At 45.1% G+C, this 20,337-nt stretch overlaps 1 protein-coding gene across 1 annotated transcript in view; it reads left to right on the top strand.

Annotated features, from left to right (window-relative positions):
* Nucleotides 1-1,427: 1,427 nt before the first annotated feature.
* ROR1 (receptor tyrosine kinase like orphan receptor 1) overlaps nucleotides 1,428-20,337 on the top strand; it is a 147,253-nt gene continuing 128,343 nt past the window's right edge. The window contains exon 1 of the mRNA XM_030279729.4: nucleotides 1,428-1,638. Within this exon, the coding sequence (XP_030135589.4) occupies nucleotides 1,536-1,638 (103 nt within the window). The 5' untranslated portion in view covers nucleotides 1,428-1,535. The remainder of the gene's footprint in view (nucleotides 1,639-20,337) is intronic.

Genomic DNA, 20,337 nt, shown 5'->3' with positions numbered 1-20,337 from the left:
CCAGCTTGGACAGTGTCCTCCGACTCCAGCAAAAATGTTATCCATTGTTGGCAGGAGGGAACTCCAACCCTCGTGCCCAAAATCTCCGTTTCCAATCACCAGAGAGAGAAAAGCATATCTGTGGTCTGAGCTGGTTGACAAGGTGGGGATTGATCACAAGTTGGACTGATGGTCTTGGAGGTCTTTTCCAACCTCAACACTTGTGTGATTCTGTGAAAAGCGTGCCCCTCTGAGTGCAGTTATCCCATAGACTGCGGTTCCAGGACACGGGACAGAACCTTGGGAAGGGGAAGGGACAGAAACCTTTCCCGTGTGGATGCACTGGAACACATTTTCTAAAGAAGATTGTAGAGTCTCTCTCACTAGAGATACCCCAGAACCCTCTGGACACAATCCCATGCCGTGTGCTCCAGGGTGTTGGAGAAGGCAGGCTGGACCAGAACACCCGCAGTGCTCCCTTCCTACTCAATTCTGGGATTGTGTCTGCTCGCAGGCTGGATTTGATAATCCCGCAGGCGATTCTGTGGGAAGCGTTAGTTACCCCTGCAAGGGCGACAATCCCGCAGGGAGCGACCCTGGGGAAGGAAAAACGCCACAGTCCCGCAGGGAGCGACCCTGGGGAAGGGAAAACGCCACAATGCCCGCAGGGACTGTCCCTCAGGAAGGGAACGCCGCAATCCCACAGTGATTGTCCCTCACGACGAGAGAACGCCACGATCCCGCAGGGACTGTCCCTGGGGAAAGGAAAACGCCACAATGCCCGCAGGGACTGTCCCTCAGGAAGGGAACGCCACAATCCCGCAGGGAGCGACCCTGGGGAAGGGAAAACGCGACAATCCCGCAGGGAGCGACCCTGGGGAAGGGAAAACGCCACAATCCCGCAGGGAAGGACACTGGGGAAGGGAAAACGCGACAATCCCGCAGGGAGCGACCCTTGGGGAAGGGAAAACGCGACAATCCCGCAGGGACTGTCCCTCAGGAAGGGAACGCCGCAATCCCGCAGGGACTGTCCCTTGGGAAGGGAACACGCCACAATCCCGCAGGGACTGTCCCTGAGGAAGGGAACGCCACAATCCCACAGGGACCGTCCCTCAGGAAGGGAACGCCACATCCCCGCACCTCCTGTCCCTGAGGAAGGGAACGCCGCGATCCCACAGTGATTGTCCCTGAGGAAGGGAACGCCGCGATCCCACAGTGATTGTCCCTCAGGAAGGGAACGCCACAATCACGCAGGGACAGTCCCTCAGGAAGGGAACGCCACATCCCCGCACCGCCTCCCTCAGAGCTCTGAGGGGGCTCTGAGGGCGGGCGGCTCCTCAGACAAAATGGCGGCGCCGTGCGGCGCGGTCGGCCGCGCGGGGGCGCTGCGGGGCCGGGCTGAGGGCTGTGAGGGCTGAGGGCTGTGAGGGCTGTGAGGGCCCGGCCCCGCTCCCTCCCCGCCCGCGCCGCCTTCCCCGCCCGCCCGCCCGCCGGCACAGCGCGGGACGGAGCAGCGGCGGCCCCGCGGTGGATGCGGGAGCAGCGCCGGCTCAGGAATGCAGCAGCCGGGCGGCGCGGACGGGAGCCTCCCGCTGCTGCTCCCGCTGCTGCTGCTGCTGCGAGCGGGGAGCCGCGCCGAGCCCGGGGACGCCACGCAAGGTAAAGGGGGACGGGGCGGGCGGCGGTGAGAGCAGCCGGGCCGGCACTGAGGGGAGCCCGGCCTCCCCGGTAACCAGCTCGGAGTTTTATGCTCGGTCTGTGTTTAATTGCTTCGTCAAAAAGCTCTTTCCAAGTGTTGCGGCCGGTGAGAGTAACCATTGCCAGCGGTCCCGCTTTGCGGTCCGTGGGTGATGGTGCCCGAGCTGTTATCGCACTGGGGACTTGTCCCTCAGACCCGGCTCTCAGTGCGTGTTCCGCCATCTCACCCCCCTTGTATCCCTCGAAAACGTTTATTTATTTATCTGTTTATTTATTTATCTGTTTATTTATTTATCTATTTATTTATTTATCTGATTATTTATTCTCAAACGTCTCCGTTTTGCTTTTAGCGAGTTATATTTATCCCGCGATCCTTCTGCTCTATCAGGGTTCTGACTCCAGCCTCTTTGCGAGGGATTTATAAAACGTAGCGCAGCCCAGGCATAAAGGGAGCTCGGAGTTGGGATAGCTGGAATTGGAAAAAGACTGATTCCTTCAGGCCAAGTCAGTAAAAAGTGAGCCGTGTTTTTGGACGCCTGCATGAGAATTTCACTGAGAGTTGGATGTACGTGAGCTCCGGCTCCTCCAGAGTGGTTTGTGGTGGGTACTTCAATCACAACCCACCTCTGAGAAGTGCTGCTTGATAATATGCCAGTACTTAATATTTCAAGAAGTGAAAAAAAGCGAACGCTAAAGAGAGAAAGTTGATAGAAAAAGCTAAAATTTAACCCATTTTGTAAATACTGTGGGATAACTGCCTTTCAAAATGTGCTTGTAGCTAACAGGTAAAACTCTCTTGTCACATCCCTGAGCCTGGGTTTCTGCCGCTGTCCCTAAGGATGCTGTTCCCGGGACTGTGTGTGAGGGAGTGCATCTCTTGGAATGACTTCCCCATGTCCCAGGAGTCTCGTGGTGCAGATTCAATGGCTGGACGCGTTCTAGTTTGGGTCGGAATTCTTCATGACATCTCAACGGGAAAATTTTCAGAAGTTGTTTTCTAGTGTCTCCAGGGAGTGCTGTGTATGCTTAACAAATAACTGTATTTTTTAAAGGGGCAAAAAAAGGCTATTTCCCTCCTGTTTTTTTCAGATAGTTTCAAAGCTTTGGGCAATGCAGGTTTTTTTTTTAACTTTCAAAGAGGCTGGAAGGGAAAAATAAAACCCCATTAACATAAAGCAACTGATCACATTGGGTCTAAAACGGACCATTTTTATTTTCTGTGCATTCTGCTGGGAAGTACCTATCAGAGAATGAATTCACCTTTATGTGAATATATTAATATTGTCATTATATGTTAATGTAGTCATTACAGTACAGGTCATGTAGTACAAGTCACATCAAGAGGGGCTTCAGCTCAATATAGGAAAGCATTTTTTTAATAGTGAGAACAATAACTCACTGGAATTACCACCCCAGGATGTAGTGGAATCCTTGTGGGTAGAGGTTTCCAAGATGAGACTGGATAATCTCAGCCAGGCTCCCTTTCCCACAAAAGGCTGGACCAGGTGATTCCTCCAGTTCCCTTCCAGCCTGGACCGTGATCTGTGATTATGTACAGTTACTTTCCACAGTGAATTATTTCCTGTATTTTAAATAATATCTTTGGCAAATGCTTATAGTGTGGATTCATGGGCAGATAAAGTGATTTATTTATTTTTCATAGATAGACATCTATCACATGTTCAACCACATACTAAGTTTCCCCCCAAACTAGGTTTTGTGGAAGAATAAGGGAAACTGAACATCCAACACCAATTAGAAAAACCAAACAAAGAAAAAGCCTCTTCTAGAAAGTTTTACAGATTTCTTTAAGGCGTCTGTAGTGGTTGGGTAAATAGAATTTGCTCTATCAGAAACCCAGCCCAGATGGAATCTTCAGTCCCTACCCTTTAACCCTGACATGTTCAGAAAGAGAATGTGGACCACTGTCTCCTGCTGCTGCCTTTTTGTCCATGACCTTTCCTTGTAGGGAGCAAAACAACCCCAAAAGCTTTGTCCATTCACTGCCTTTAGGGTGCTCACAGCCCCAGCGTTCCAAATAAAAGCACAAAGTTAATGTCAATTTAAGGAACAGCACCTCTCCATCTTGGATATTTTCTGCAGCATGTGGCTCTGGATATTCCCAGTTCAGCTCGATTATTGTTCTTCCAGATCCATGGAACTTTGCAAGGAGTCACAATGAAAGAAGTGTGAGTAATAGAAAAATATTTTAAAAGCTTGGAGTAAACCCACAGATCTCGAGATTGTGTTTTAGATTGTAGGGGTGCTGCTGATTTCCTTGAAAGTTGTGAGATAAAGTTCCACAGCTCTTGATTAGTCCCTGTGGTTAATTGTTTCATCCCTGGGTCACAGGCTGCTGCTTCAGCCACCTATCCAGGAATGAGTTTAAAAACAAACAAAATGCTTTTGTTGCCTTAAGCCTCTAAGAGGATGAGGGTAGATGTCACTGTTTGAGGTTGTAGCCTTGTATTTCTTGACAAAAGTGGCTTGAAGTAGCAGCAAATTATCTTCCGGACATCGTTTCTTTGTTTCCATAATTAACTTCTACTGAAACTGCTCTGTTAATTACGTCCTCACAGGGATTTAAAGTGTTGCAAATGAGAGTTAGGTAGGGGAGTATTATGGATTTAAGTAGGCAAAGAGAGGGGGGAAAAAAGAGTTTCCCTGAGGTGTGACACTGGATCCTGCTCTTTAGAAACAGATGTAGAAATCCAGCAGTCTGCTGGGACTCCAAAGAGCACCTCAGAGTTAAAAATTCTTTTAAAAAATCACTAACTAAATGCAGCTGCTTTACGCACAGCGATTGTCTCGCAAGCCAGAAACATGTAGAAAGTTAACTCAGACAAAAGAAAAAGTGTAAACCTTTCCTTCCCCGGGCCCTGAAAACCAAAACCCCCTCAAGTCATCCTCAAGTGCAAATTCGCTGTTGTTGTGTGAAATGTTGTGTCTCAAGGACCAGCAGTCAGGAATCGCTGCTCTGAGGTGCTGTCCCCTCGGGTGGGCATCCCGGTGATGGGCGCTGTGGAAATGGCACATCTGGCACAGCTGGAGAGTCTCACAGCCGGCCGGGCAGAGGCGGAGCTGTGACACTCTTCACCCAGCCTGCATTTTGACACGCTCTTCCATACCGAGGTATTTAAACGAGCAGCAAATCCAGTTATTTTACCGTTTAGATGCTCTCTTTGATCCAGGTTGCTGCTTTTAAAAATTAGCAAACGCCGTGCTGTGTCTTGAAATCAGCTCCCTAAAGAAATTCTGGGTTTGCCTCAGCCCCAAAGAGTTGAATAATGAAGTGACTTTGTAGGGTGTTTCTTGTTTCTTTTTCATTGTAATCAAGAAGATGTTGAAAGTTAACGAATCTGCACATTTATAAATGGTACAGCAGTGAAATGAATAAATGAGAGCAGTTGTCAATGGTTCTTTGTAAATAACAAAATATTGGTGTTAGCTGAAGGATGCTTCTGTGGGAGTGGCGATTGCAGTTTTACATCCTTTATGATGAAGTGCTTTAAAATTCTACATTTGGTGTAAAGTTTCTTTCAGTCAGGTGCTACAGAGGAGGTTAAATTTTTTTTTAAAGTTACAAATTTTTTTTCTGTCTGTTTACAAGCAGAGTCACTGCTGTCCTTGCCAGGAGTGTGGCATGTGAGAGGCTTGGACATGTTTAATGTCATTTAATTGGGCTGGAACGACAGCATAGCTGGGGGTGCTACACTGTGAAGTTTCCCAAGGTAGAAAAACGGAATAATTTCAGCTTAAATATATATCACTAGTGTGTGATGTGATGATAAAGCTCTAAATATTACTATTATTTAATAGTAAAGGTCTTTGAAGTCTGCCAGGGAGTATAATGTAAAATAAAAGAACTTGCCTATATTTGGACTCAAATGCAATGCAATATTGAAAATGGTGCTCTGCCAAAGTCAGGCAGCTTGGGGAAAAGAAGTAGCTTGAGAAAGGAACCCTTTAGTGAGGAAAGCAATAACCTCAGGCTGCTTCCATGCCAGCATCCCGGCGTGAGGAAGATTGCTTTCCAGGATCTCCTCCTGAAGTGGAGACACTGGAGTGCCACTGTTTCCAAGTAAATCTGCAGGGCAGCAGATGAAAGGAAGTGCTTGTGGAAAGAATCCCATGGTTTGTGTTGGTGGGATAGACACAGATTTGGAGGATGACTGTCAGGTAGGATTCCTGAAAAAAATGGTGCAGAGTGGGTCACCAAGAGGAGCAGAGGGCACAGCAGTGCCATGGAGGAGGCACTGACAAGGATAAATGGGCTGTGGGGCCAGGGCTGTGTGTGCAGAGCTGCCCTTTCTCTGCTGGTTCCCAACCAGTCACTCTGTGGAGCTTCTGCCCAGGGCAGGAGCAGGACAAAGCTCAGGCTGAGGCTGCTTTGCTGCTTCACCGAGTTCCGTGGGCTTTTTGGGCTGGTATCTGCTCTGACAAACCCTTCTGGAGAGCTGTGTGCAGTCTGGGTGGTCAGAGAGGGTGAAGGACAGCACAGAATGGTCCTGCAGGACATGTCCTGGATCATGGTGGGGGTGAGGGCTGGCTGCTGTGTCCTGTTGGCTGGAATGTGCCAATTTGGGGGTGCTGGTCCAGGCTTGGCTTAAGCCTCCTGGACCCTGCTGAGATTTTCTGATCTCTTTGCTCTTGTTACTCTGGGAAATGGCTGAGGCTGAGTCAGTGAAGGTTTAGGCTGGGTATCAGGAAAAAAATTCTTCCCCCAGAGGGTATTTAGGCTCTACACAGGCTCCTCAGGGAATGGGCACGGCCCCAAGGCTGCCAGAGCTCCGGGAGCATTTGGACAGCATCTCACAGACAGGGTGGGGTTGCTGGGGTGTCTGTGCAGGGCCAGCAGTTGGACTGAATGATCCTTTGGGGTCCCTTCCAGCAGGATTCTGTGATTCTATGATGTCACATTGGAGACAGGAATCCTGGGTGTATTTATCATGCCCTGGGAATGTTGAAGGCAGAAATAATCTATCTGCTTTTTGTGTCAGGGAAAACTAAAACAAATAACAAATAAGGCAAGTCCCTGTGTGTACAGGCAGCCACTGTCCCCAGGAGCTGGAGCAGAAGTGCTGAGAACTTTGTGCAGATGTTCTATGGTCTCTATAACCCCACTGATGCTCTGGGCTGTGCAGAGATGTGCATTCACTCACTCCCAGATATTTGGGACTAGCTTTAAGTTAGGGCTTTGCCATCCAAAAACGCACTGGGAAAGTTTCATAACTGGGTGAGTCCTTGAGAAAAGTTCATGCAGGCTCTGGGGGAAGCCTGCATTTTATTAAAAGCTTTTTTTTCAAGCTGCTCAGGTCATGTGCTGAAACTGATACGGCACAAGGGCTTCCTGTGACCTTCTGCTCCTTCCCTCCCAGGGCTGTCCCCCTGTCCCATTCCCAGATGCTCTGTCTGTCTGCAGCACAGCCCTGAACATCTGCTCCAGGCAGATCCAGGAAGGAGCTGGAACAGTGGAGCTGGGAGCTGGAGCAGCAGCAGGCCATGGGAAATAGAGAGATCAGAGATAAACCAGGGAAAAATGCTTTGTAACCTCACACATTCCCTCCAGAGACTGGGAATGGAGCAGGGGATGCTCTTCCTACCCTGGGAACTTGAGGCTGGCTCTGGAAGGATGTGCATTTCCACAGCCACAGTGTGAACACTCCTCTGCAAAGCTGCTCTGGAGGCCCAATCCCTCCTGAAGATGCTAAACTGAGCTTTAAAGGATGGAGGGTGTGAATGTAATGAGCTACCTGAGGCCATCCATGCTGTGGCTGGTCCATCTAGAACACCATGGATGCTCCTGCAGAGCAGTTCATGTGCTGGACAAGGAGGGATTGGGATCTGGGTGGCCTTAATTTCAAAATTCTTGAGGACCTTTGGCTCTTACCATGTTGACATCCACTCCTGTGGAACATTTAAGGTGTAGAGGGGGTTTGTTCTCTCTCTGAATTCAGCTTCAGGCATTCTGTCCTCAAAGGTAAGTGTGACTGTGAGCACACAGAGGGCTCTAGAAGACAGAAGCTTGGGCAGACTACAGAAAAATAAAATCAGTGTTAGAACTAAGACTAGACCTGGTTTTCCTCAAGTGAGGTCCTCTTTGCAAAACCTCTGTCTACCTTTCTGCTCATGGAGAGGAATCCTCCTCGTTTACAGGAAATCTCTCACCTGTGACACCTTTGTGGAGTTAATGTCTATGTGAGCCCTGTGCAGTCTGCACTGCATTTTCAACAGCTCTTGCCTCTCCCAGTTTTTCCTGTAAGGGGTCAGTTATCATGGGTGAGCATCTCTTCTCCAAAATTAACTTGGCTTCCAATGAAAGGAAGTGTCTTTATAATTGCTTTGTTTACTGTGAAGTACTTGATGTGCTGTATAAGTAACAAGCATTCTGTGCATTTTCATTTTAAATTCTTTTTTGTATATGTTAATTATTCATTCCATATGTTTGGATTTTTCTTTATAAAACACATTATCTCTCTGTGAATTTAATGAGAATCTGTAGCATGATGGAGACATCTCTTTTTCTCCAGAACATGCTGAGTGGAGAGAGAACCACGTTGAGCTCTGCTTTCAGTGAGTTTCACCTACAGTGACAAGAGGTCATTTAATTCCCAGCTGATTGTCAGGAAGATGGATTTATATCATTAAATGCTTTCAGGAGGCCGAGGAAGAGCTCCTGGTGGACCTTTGCTTCTGCCTGCTGGCATCTCTGAGGCTGAAACACTTCATGCTCACCAGAGGATGTTTCTGAACTGAGGGCCCCTGACTTTTACATTCACTTTTCTTGGCAGCCTGACAGAGCCCAAGTCTGGCAACCTTTGTAAGTGAGATGCAACAAGCCTCACTTATTTCAGCTATTGCTCTGTCACTGTGTTTTTAATTTACTGTAATTCAATAACTGACACAATGCTGGAGTAAATAAATGGGCTGTGAACATTCTCATAGACCTTGGGCATCCAGCTCAGGGCGAGATTTAGCTTTTAATTAACACTGTCCATGAGATTTATTGTTAAAATTGCATCCTTTTAAATAAGACAATCTGAAGTTGATTAAGAGATGAATAATTGAAACCTGCTGTGGGGTAACAGAATGCATTCTAGTGGATGCAGCAGTGGAGCACCATTGGAGCTCCAGATCCCTTTTCTCCTGAGTTTTGGGTCTTTCCCAGAAGCTGGACGTTGTCATTAACTTTTCTGTGCAGGATTTGTTGCTCTGTGTTGAAAAAAATATGTGTTCTTCAATATATTAAGAACAACAGCATTTTACCTGTGTATAAACTGCATTCTTAGTACAGCAAAGAACTTTAAGAAGGCCTTGAGACACCTTGGTAAAAACCCTTAAAGGGTTTTTGCTCCTTTCACTCCACTCTGCTACACAAATTCCCAAAAAGAGGCCCAGGCAAGGGAAGGTGCTGTAAAGGCATCCTCTCACTGGAGGGGAATCTTATTAGCAAAATTATATTTCATCAGGGATTAAAAGAAAATACTGACCTGGTTTTCTTATGTTCTATAGGGAGAGATGGTATCTGATTTGCCCTTTTGCTTTTGAGAGCCTGTTTGTAGGATGTGATTTATGTTCTTGCATTCTGTTTGTGATTGATCTTTTTTAAATCCTAATGAGTATTTCTGACCCCTGAACAGCAGCAAAATGTTCACAAACTTGAGAGTATTTTATATGCAGCACTTAGACAATTTTCTCTTAAAATCTGTTGTCTCTTTTCCCAGCAGCAAATATGGTCTTGATATGAGGAGCTGTGTGAGCAGCCCCTCTCATTTCAGGCTGAAAAACCTCCAGGGAATGTCAATATCAATATTTGCTGGTTGAGCTGTTCAGGGTGAGACAAATTAGGTTGGGCATTGAGTGAACTGGACTGTTCCTTCCTTCCTGAACTGGTTTCACTGGGGAGTCACATTTGGCACTGATCACACTTGTGGCTCTGCTTTCAACATTTCTGTAGGTCCTGATGGCTCTGGGGAAGTTCTTTGATCTGTCTTGAAAACTTCAGAAGTTGAGAGTTGGTACTGGGGGAAGGATGTGTCGATAGCAGGTACAGTGAATTTTCAGGGAATTCATGCAGTAAGAAGGAGAGACCACCTGCAAACTGACAGCTTTTCCTTGCCATGAGGCCTTTGGTAACAATATCTCGTGGTGGAAGTGACTGCTGTAAGCAGGGCACCTTTACAAGTATTTTTGGGAATCTGAACATTTAAGGTTGCTCTCTTAAGTTTGTGGGCTGTGTTTGGTTCCCTCATCCAAGAGAGAAGTGTCGATCCTGTTCAGTTCTCTCATCCAAGGGCATTCTGAAGGCTCTGGGCTTGGAGCTCTGAAGCACTGGGTGAATTTTTTGGTATCTTATATGTATTGTGGAGTACCTCTGGTACATCCAACTTTAAAAATCCACGGTTACCTCTAAGAGCAATCCCCTTTTCTGGGAAGTTTTGACAGAATGCAGCAGCAAAGTCTTAACTGGAGTTTTCTCTGTCAGTAAATGAGTGAAGCTGTGGCCTCAGGCGTCACAGCCCATCCAGCAGGGTCACAGCAGGGACAGTAGTGCTGGCACTGCCTCTGCTTTGGGAAAATCAGAGTTCAGGCTCCTGCACAGGTCTGTACATCAGGTGGTGTTTATTTTGCTGACAGCTCTACAGAAATCCCCTACCCAAACCTGTAATTGTCGGATGTTCTGTTATCCTATTCCTGCTGCCAGTTATTATCTGCTGAGATTATCAAGGGTAACTTCACCTGGACTAATTGTAATAACTGACAAAGCCTGAGGGCAAGAATTCTGTCTCAGCAGTGCAAGGAGGGATTAGGTGTGTGTATATGCCATGTAATTTGCTGAGAGGTGTCTATGTACAGATCTGTCAGGAGAACTGTAAAATCGTTTGAAATGTTGCAAGGGATGGATGTGTGGTGATAGGAGGCTCAACTTTCTTCAGCCTTTGTTGCATTATCCCACTGAAGTGAATTTCATAGGCTTTTTTCTGCCCTTCCTGTATAAGCTGGTGTCAGGCTCCTTGAGAAGGCACTTATGTTCTTGAAGGATTATTGTGCTAATTTAGCTTTCATTTCATCAGGTATCAAGGCTTGATTTTATCCTGCTGTTTGTTGCTCTGTCCTTACTGGGAATTACTGACACCAGAGATGTTGGGGATTACACTGAAGATGACTGAGGTGCAGCAGGGAAATGGTTTTTGATCTCTACTTGCTTTGCTGTCCTAAAGATCCTACAAGATCCTAAAGAGCGTGGTTATGGCTGAATCACTCAGCAGTGCTGGTTAAGGCAGTCAATCTGAGCAGCAGAGCCTGACAGATTTTTTTGTCAGAATCCTTTAGAGGATGCATGTAATGAATCTTTTAGTAACTGTAGTGGGCAGTTGTTTTCAGCCAGCTGAAATATTTCCTGTGCTAAGGAAGACAGACTTTCCACGTGAAAGTCATGATGTGCCCACATCCCCTGGTGTGGGATATTATTGCCTTAAAAGAACTCCAAAGAATGAACTCAGTCCTGCTAATGATGGTACTTGTTACCAGTACACAAACAAAGGACACTGAAAATTAATTTTTATATATTTTCCTTGTTTTTAGACTGAAGTCCACTCTTCCCCTCCCCGCCAGAAAATGCTTTTGCTGCTTTGTTTCCAGACACACTTCAAATATAGAGTGTCCTGGAATATTTTATCCTGAAAAACAGAGAAATGCAGTTCCTCTCAGGGACTTTGTTGGACTCAAACTACACGTGGTGCTTAAAGAAATGGGAGAAATGTTTTGGTTTGCTCCATTACACTGCTACAACTCCTGAGTGTTTCCCAACATCTCTGGTATCCAAATGGACACTGGCAGCACCAGGATGGTTTTTGTCCTGGGGTTGTGCTTTGCCCCTTTCCCAGAGCTGGGAAATGCCCTCTGCAGAAGGTGGGAAACTTGAATCCTTGGGATTGAGTCCTGAGGCACAGGATGCAGTGTTCCCTGTGCTTCCTGCACCAAATGCCACGGGAGCAGGGGTGGTTTTGATCTGGGTGTGATGTGGGGCTGGCTCAGCTTGCAGGGGTGAAAGATGAGTGTCACTTCCAGCACTGGCTCTGGGAGCACACAGGGGCTGCTCTGCCCAGGGAAGGACAAACCAGAGCTTTGCAGACAGGAAAAAAGCTGCTCAGGGGGGGATTGGATTTCTCCAAACAAAATATTATCCAAAAATATTCCTGGGGTTCAGATGAGCAGCCAAATGCAAATGGTTGCACTTTTTGTTCCGTATATGTTCTCAGGCTCTCTAGCAGCCCTAATGATAATATCCCAATTTTTCCTCCAAAATGTGCACAAAAGACATCTTATTTGGTTACTAATAAATAATACAGAATTCAGTTAAATCCTAGTGAAAACACACCGTTTCTGTGAAGAATATTGCTCAGACTGAACGTGGGACTTGAAATAATTTCCAAATTTTAACTCCATTTGTGTGTAAGGAAAACATTTGCAGTACTTGGTGAAAGCTGTTGCAACCTGAGACAGTATTTGTTCTTGGAACCTATATTTAAAAAGTTCTTGTGCAGTTCAAGGAGACCAACAGCTTTCTGAGCAAGAGCTTTTCACATTTTGGAGGACTGTAAAGATAAAAATGGGAATGCTTAATGCTGTGTTTTTAAATTTTGACTGAGAAGCAACTCCTGTTTCATTCTGTTGCATGGCTTTTTTGGCTTTTATTACTTTTCTCATCACTGCATAGAGTTCTGAAATGAGTTATTTTTGTATATGTAGAGAAAGGATTTTATAACCTTCAGGATTTTTCCATTTTGCCTGAATTTATCAAACATTTGTTCAGATGAAGTGAAAGGGGAGGCAGCTTCAAGTGTCTCTTTCCTGTTGCACAGAGCTTGATCCTTTCTGAGTTCTGCAGAATTTCCCAGTTTGAGCCAAACTAGGAAACATTTTAGATACTTTGTGCTCATTCATCTTTGATGTTTGGGATTTGGGACTTTGGTGGTTTATTTTGGCCATCAGCCCGGGTGAAAATGTGCTGGAAAAGGGGTGCACCTGGCAGGGGACGGTCTGGCAGCCCTTTCCTGTCCTGCACCAACACTTTCTGCCCTGGGTCAGTTTTAATCCAAGTTATTTCTGGGGTTTCCAGCTCATTTCTGGATCCTGGCATGTCTGAAGATGCAGGAGGATCACCTCTGGACAGCACAAGCACTAAATACTTCAAAATTCACTTGTAGTGCCTGCTTGCCAGGGTGGATTTTTTGGTTATTTTTTGTTATTTTCTTGTGTTTTAATGTGAACTTGCCCTCTGTGGGACCAAGCTGGTGGAGCTTTGGAGGGGAAACGTTGTTCAGTGAACTTTGGGATTTGCTGTGTCTTTGCTAAGGGGCTGGTTCAGAAATGCTGGTAATGAATTGTTAGAGAGTCCATGATAAATGCTCCATCACATACTTTCATGCATTTTATTTTTAAAAAAAATCAGTTTAAATGCATTTTTTGTACAGATGGAGCAGTTAGAGGTTTACCTGAAGCCCCTGATGTGGTGTTAGAGATGTGCTGTAGCTCAGCCCTTACAGGCACATGATGAACAGCAGAGAAACACAAGCCATGGAGTCCTGCAGCAGTGCCAGCTCCTCAGTTGGTTTGTGTTTATAAGCAGATGCTTCTTCTTTAATCTGGGGAGAGATTGGAGCATTCTCCACAGAGGGGCTGATTTACCAAGAGATGCAATCAATTTGTTTCCAAGCACAGACATGTCTGGGATAATACAACACAGGCACACCAATAACAATGCTGTTTTTAATGCTTTCTTCTTATTTTTCATTTTTTACTGACTAGGGTTATTAAAAAAAAAAATCATCTGTACCACTTTAATTTTCAGGGGAGAAGGTACTGGGGAGCAGGATTACAGATGTTCACATGCCCAGACCTTGTAGGGGTATTAAAAATGAAAAATCTGCAATATTATTTGCCATGGCAGCTGCAATGATTGACCTGTTTTTACTTCCAGAAACTTTGTTTATATTAGAAGCTTTATATCTCAAATAAAATTAGTTTTATGTGAAGGGGAACTACACTGGTGATGATTTTGTTTAGGAAATAATGTCAACACCCCAAAGCATTTCTGGTCTTTGATTTTTCCAGTGTCCAATGGAAGCCTTGGGTAGGGGCTGAATAATGTCTGGTTCTGACTCCTGTTGCAGCACACAGAGAATGTCTTGACAGCTTCCAAACCAATAATATCTTACTTATGTTTCAATATATGAATAACAGTCCAGGCTTTCTAGAGATTAACTTGCTGTAGTGCAGTTCTGTAACATGCTGCAGCCAGATGAATGGAAACCCTTCAGCATTGGGAAGAACAGGAATATATCCCTTTTAAAAATGTGTGTTGTAGCAGGGATGTGCAGGGACATTGTTTCACTGAGCCACACTTGTGTTCTTTTAATTAAGAGGTGCAGTTAGCAGAGCACATGATGCTCCTTCCTCTTCATGCTGTTTCTTTCCTCTTTTCTAATCTCTGCTCTCCAGTGTGGTTTTTCTTCTTCACGGTCCTTGGGAGTCTTGTTTTTCCAAAGGGATCCCCTGCTGACTATTCTGAGGTCTGTTTAAGCAGTTTCTTCAGCTCTGCTTTCAAAGAAGTTGTTCCCTTTGATTCCTGAAATCATTGCTCTGCTGTCTGCTGGTGTCTTTGTGGTGCAGAGATGGGGAAGAGGCCAAAGAGCTGTGGTGCTTCTCTGTCCATCTGCTGTGGTGATGCCTCATCCAGCTGGGATGTCCTTGGGATCCCTGGGCTGGCACCGAGGCTGGGGGCTGTGACAATGACTCTTGGCAAGGACAGACTGGTGGGAGGCCATTCTGGGCAAACTGGTGCTGAAAAGCTGGAAAAGGGCACTGCTGCAGATGTCTCTGGTGCTTCCCAGCAGGCAAATCCTGCGGCAGGGTCTGGTGTTTTATCAGCCCCAGCAAGAAGTGAGAACTCCTCCTGCTGATCTTCTTCCCCAGGCAGTGCCTGTGGGGAGGGAAAATGCCTCCAGCTGTTACCTCCTCTCTAGTTGTTGACTTATTAATTTTTAAGGGTATTTAAATTTTTTTGTTTAAGAGGTTACTGATATATTGAAATGGGTTGATTGGTTTTCTGTGATCACTTTAGAGTGGTAGGTGTTATTGTGGTTTCTATCAAAAACTTATTTTTATCTTCACTCCCCACTGGGACAGCACATCTCTCTCTTATGCTGTGATGGGCTTTTGTACTGTGAAGGGATGGAAGTTGTTGTTTCATTGATTTCCCCTTTGTTTATCAGCTCCCTTTGCCCCACTTTACCTTTTTTCTTCTGTTGCCAGTGAATGGTGCTAATTTATTCTTGTCTCGGGGAAATCTTTGAAAAATTAGAAAGTGCCCTTTGCAGTAATATCTGCTGGTTCCTGGATGGCTGTGGTGGCAGAATCTCAGCGCTCAAACCGGGCACATCTGTGTTTGTTCAAGGAGCAACGGGGGATGCAGCGGATGGGAAAGCGATGAAGTTTGCTGAGGCACCAGGAACTGGCAGGATAACTCAAGGAAAGTGTTCAATAACAATCTCTGCTCAAGGCCCCAGTCCAGCAGAGCACTTACCCAGAGGCTGGGACTGTAAACATGCAGCTGATTTCAACGGGCCCAGCTCAGTGTTCAGCGTCAGATCCCGCCTGAGTGCCTTCGACTGAGCTGACAGAGTTGTTTTTCATTTCCAGGAGTGAGGCCTGAAAGTCAGACCTGGCTGCTGCTCAGTGGTGTCCTGGGGCATCCAAGAGCTCACTGAGGCGTTTTAGGGCTCTGCCCCTGCTGCTGCTGCTGCTTTTCCTGCCACTTGCAAATGTGTTGCTTTTTCCTCGCCTGTTTTCCTGCTCCCAATGATTTCTGCAGAATGGGAATCTGGAAGATGCAAATCACTCACTGCATGCCAGGGCACTGCTGTCACTGGTCATGTTTTCCAAGGGCCTCAACCCAGCTGGTGAGGTGGAAGAGCAGAAAGGGAAGGAGCAAAAGAAGCAGTTATTTAGAGGTGTCTTTCTCCTTCACTGCCATTAAATACATGCACAACTCTCAGTTTTATGTACATACACATAAAACTCGAGGTGAGGCTTGAAAATACAAACACAGATAATCTCTTTTTGTGACTCTTCCATCCATTTTAGAAGAGTTTCTTAAGGGAATGGGATTTTTTCAAGCAATTCTTTCCATATGACTTTGATTAGTGGGAGGAACTTTCCTAGTGGGTTGATCCCACAAACCCTTTCTTTTGCAAGTTGTCTTTACTCCAGAGGGCTGAGTGCTGGCTCCAGGGAAATCTGCCCTTCAGGGAATGACTGCTGCAGGTTTGCCATGGGCTCCCAACAATCCAACTGAAGCTGGATAATAATGTTCACCCACCTGTGTAATGCAAGTTCAGATCCTTGAATGAAAGGCCCTACTGTGCAAAAATACAAGGTAGCACTATTGGGGGGAGGGGGCCATTCTGTACCTGCAACTTTAGACTATTTACAGTGAATTTAGGGAAGTTTCATTAGGGAAAAGGTGTAACTGGTTTGCACTCCTGTAGGGTGCAAAGAAATAATATTAAAGGACAACAAAGAAATAATATTGCTATCTTAGTATTGGCAAAAATGTGAAGGATGGTTTTCTAATCCTTTAAGTGTGGAAATTCTACTGCTGCTGTTCTTGCCGAATGTTGCTGTTATTGAATATATATATATTTATTGAATATTCTGTCTGCCTCTTCCTCTCCTGGATTGTGTGTCCGTGTGATTTCTGACTAAATGTCAGCAGCGGGGAGAAGAAGGGGAGGTAGCAGATGAAAAAGCAAACAGTGAGAACATTATTTTTTTACAGAGGAAAAAGGTTTCAACAGGTGGATGATGAAGAGGCGTGAAGATAACAGTCAAATTTGGTAATCAATAATGCTTCCAGAATATAATATTTATTGTGTGTTGTACCTGTGGGGCCTGGACAAGGTTTATGCACTGTCCAGGCTGTTCCAACTGCTGGGAAAGAATAGGAAACTCCTTTCTCTGGAACTTCCACAATGTAGATTTCAGTGGTGGTGATGGCAGTGGTGAAACTCCAGTGACTAAAATAGGAGTTTGCCCGTCCCTTCAATATATATTCAAGAAAGATGGAAAGGAACTTTTTACAAGGACATTTAGTGACAGAGCAAGGGAGAATGGCTTCAAACTGAAAGACAGGAGGTTTGGGTTGGATATTAGAAATAAATTCTAGTCTGGGAGGGTGGGGAGGCCCTGGCACAGGGCACCCAGAGGAGCTGAGGCTGCTTCTGGATCCCTGGCAGTGCCCAAGGCCAGGCTGGACACTGGGGCTTGCAGCAGCCTGGGATTGTGGAAGGTGTCAGGGTTGAAACAGGATGAACTTTAAGGCTCCTCCCAGCCCAAGCCATTCCAAGATTCCATGATTCTGCGTGAGGATGTGTGAGAGGAGGAAGGGTAGCCCGGAGCAGAGATTTGACCAAAAGTCACCAAACAGGTTAAAAATAAAGTCCAGGCTCTCCCAAGCCTGCAGCAGCACTTTAGATATGCTCCCCAAAACAATTCTTGAGAAGTAAATGAAAGAATATAGAAAATTATGAAATAAGCAGGAGCCCTGTTAATCTTCAGCCATGGGGGATATGTGCTTGCAGCACTCACTGAAGGGCCCAGAATGGTTCCTACAGAAGCCTCAGGGCAGGAAATACACCTGACAAAGCTCTAATTTGGAGACCTGTTTAAAACACCTTTCCACAAGGCTTTGTTTCATATTCGCTTGGCTGAATCTTCTGACAAATTTTCCTCGAGCTTTACGTGCACAAACTGTATCGTTGTTTTGGAAAATGCGAGCCTGACCACTGTAAATGGGTTTATATTTCCAACAGGGCAGTTATTTAATTTCCTGTTGGAAGTCTGCAAATGTTGGCACTGTTCACTCTCTGGCAGGGAGCCAGAGGAGAGCACGGTATCATTAACAGGCTACAGCCCAGTGGAGATTTCTTTTGGTTTCATCCAAACTGTTAAGACTGGGCTATAACAAAATATGATTTTTGATTGAACTGCATAAAGCAGGCAGGGAGATCAGGGAAAAGGGGCTGACAGGATGTGCTCTGGGATGAGAACAGCTTTTGTCCTTCCTTACCTGCTCTTGGGCTGGAGCAGTCCTGGTTTTGCTGCAGATTTAATCTTGCTGTGTAGTTTTCCACTAAAGCAGCTTAGAATGAAGGCTGAGAGCTAATTCTGGAATTGGCTCTTTGGGTACAAACCCATTTCCCATGCAGTTATCTTCCTTGGGATCCATGGCACATGGTTGGGGCTCTGGTAGTGACAGTGACACAACTGTAAGTCCTGAAGCCACCCAGGTGCATTCCCAAAGGATCCCTCAGCATCCAGAGGCCTGAGCTGGCTGGAAAATGCCATCTTCAGAGACAACCAAAGTCTGGTAAACAAAAAAGGTATTTTTGTTCAGAGTTGGTTTTAAATACCCCGACTCAAGTCAGCAGAAATTAATTAGACTGGTTTGCTGTGAAGACACATCATTTATTTCGGGTGTCTGGCACAGGCTCTCTGTACCTGATGATGCTTCAGGTGAGGCCTTTTCCCCATGTGGACCTTCTGGTGCCCCATTCCTGCTTCCCAGCTTTGCTCCTGGAATTCTCCATTTCAGTGAGGTTTGCAGTGGGGACAAACTCTTAAACCTCCAGCTTGAATTCAAGGGAGCCAACTTCATTTTCTTCTGTGAGTTTTCCACTTTGAAAGGAGCTATTTGTGGAAAACAAATGGTCAAATGATGTGGGAGGCTCCTCATCATTTGGGAGCCTTTAAATCAGGGCTGACTTGGGGAGCAATGTGCTCACAGGAGCAGTGGGATGTGTGCAGAACCACTGGATATAGGGAATCGTGGCATGTGTCATGCAGGGGATCAGATTTAGGATTATTGTGGTCTCTCCTAAATCTCCCATAAAGCAGTACTTGAGTGTAATCTGTTTGGATTTCCCCTGCTCTGGGCTGCAGCAGCTGCTTTTTCTCAGGGATCTGGGGATGGAAGAGGAGCAGCTCTTGGAGAAACAAGCACAAATTCTATATTAGAGTCAATATTTGCACTCACTTTGCCTGGATTAGGGGGAGTTGGAGTGGGAAGAGCTGGATGATGGAAAGCAGAAAAAGGATAAAAAGCAGGTTTTGACCACCTGTCATCCTTTGGTGGTGTTTCTTGAATCATATTCTTGAGGCTGATATGTAGCTTAGGCCATTGGTATGTGTTGAATCAGAATGGGAAGTACCATTGGGAAGTAAGAAAATAAATTTTGTGTGTCAGAAATATTAGGTTGTTTTTTTTCCCTGAGTCCTGAAAAACATGAAGTGCAGCTAAAGGAAATGGCATATAAACCCAAAACATATAAAACATATAAAAAATGATGTGCCTGGATCGATGCACTGCAAAGATGTACTTTCATATTTTTGTGATAACTTATTTAATAAGATCTGGAGGTTTTCTTTTCTTTTTACTCATTTTTAAACAGATGAATGCACTTATCTGTATTTACATCATCTCCAGGCAACCCAGAGAGTGTTCTTTCCATATGCTCATGGAGCTCACAGCAGTAATATGTGTAGAGGGACAGGAGACCCTCTGGTCCTTTACAGTTTCTTCTGGGTGTTAAATTTCATGCAGAAAATATGGTTCTTATTGCAGCTTGGCAGGCATCAGAAAAAAGCAAATCTTCTCAATGTTCCATCGAAAAGAAATACTGAGAAATAAAAACTCAGTTTTTATTTCTCTGGTGATAGTATCCAGAAGTTACTGATTTTTTTTTTTTAATAGTAGTTTTGATCAAGGATGCTCAGGACTGTTTACCAACAATTTTGAATTTTTTACTGTGCCTTGTTGTGGGTTATGTATTTTTTTTTTTCCTTTTGTAGAGGACTACAAGTTAAATCTTGTGTGAGCTCCCAAAAAAACCCCCATAGCAGGTCTGGAAATAAAAGCCGGGGATCTGTTTTTCCACATGCCTCTTTTACCAAGATCTCAACATCAAAGCATTTTTATTTATTTCTTTATCTTAAAGTAGAGTAGGGCCTATCTAACTGTGACATATGGAGCCATCTCACATGCATGAATCCTTATTCCTGAGCCCAAATTCTCAACCACTGCCTCCTACCCATGTCCTTCCCAGTCCTGCAAAAACCTCCTGCCATTGCCAGCTTGGAGGATTTGGGGAGGGGAGCGAGATGTTGCTAGGAAGGAATCATTATCAGTTTGCTTTTGGAGGTGGTAATTATTTCAGAATTTGTCACCTTCATAAAATAAATGCATTTTGTGGCATTTCTTGGAATTGCCCATTGTGGGGTTGAAATGCTCTTTTCTCAATTATAAAATGACAAAGTGCTCGTAAATTTGCTGTTGTCACTTTGGGAAGTATTTTAATCAACAGTTTTGAATGATGGAATTCAAATTTTTTAGGAAATAGGGATGATATAAAATTATCATGTGATAATAGAATATTTTTATATCATCCCTAATATGATAATATGATAAATATGTGATTTGTTAGACTAAAGTTCATATCTTATGGGAAGCAGATCTGAAGAGATCAAGTATTTAAGGGGCTCTATAGTTACTTGTGGAGAACATGATTATGGTTTTGATTTGGGAATGCTGGGTGTGAA

Source organism: Taeniopygia guttata, chromosome 8, assembly GCF_048771995.1.
Source record: "Taeniopygia guttata chromosome 8, bTaeGut7.mat, whole genome shotgun sequence".
NCBI classification, from domain to species: domain Eukaryota; kingdom Metazoa; phylum Chordata; class Aves; order Passeriformes; family Estrildidae; genus Taeniopygia; species Taeniopygia guttata.
The sequence above is the reverse complement of the archived record's forward strand: the minus strand, read 5'-3'. Positions and strand labels throughout refer to the sequence as shown.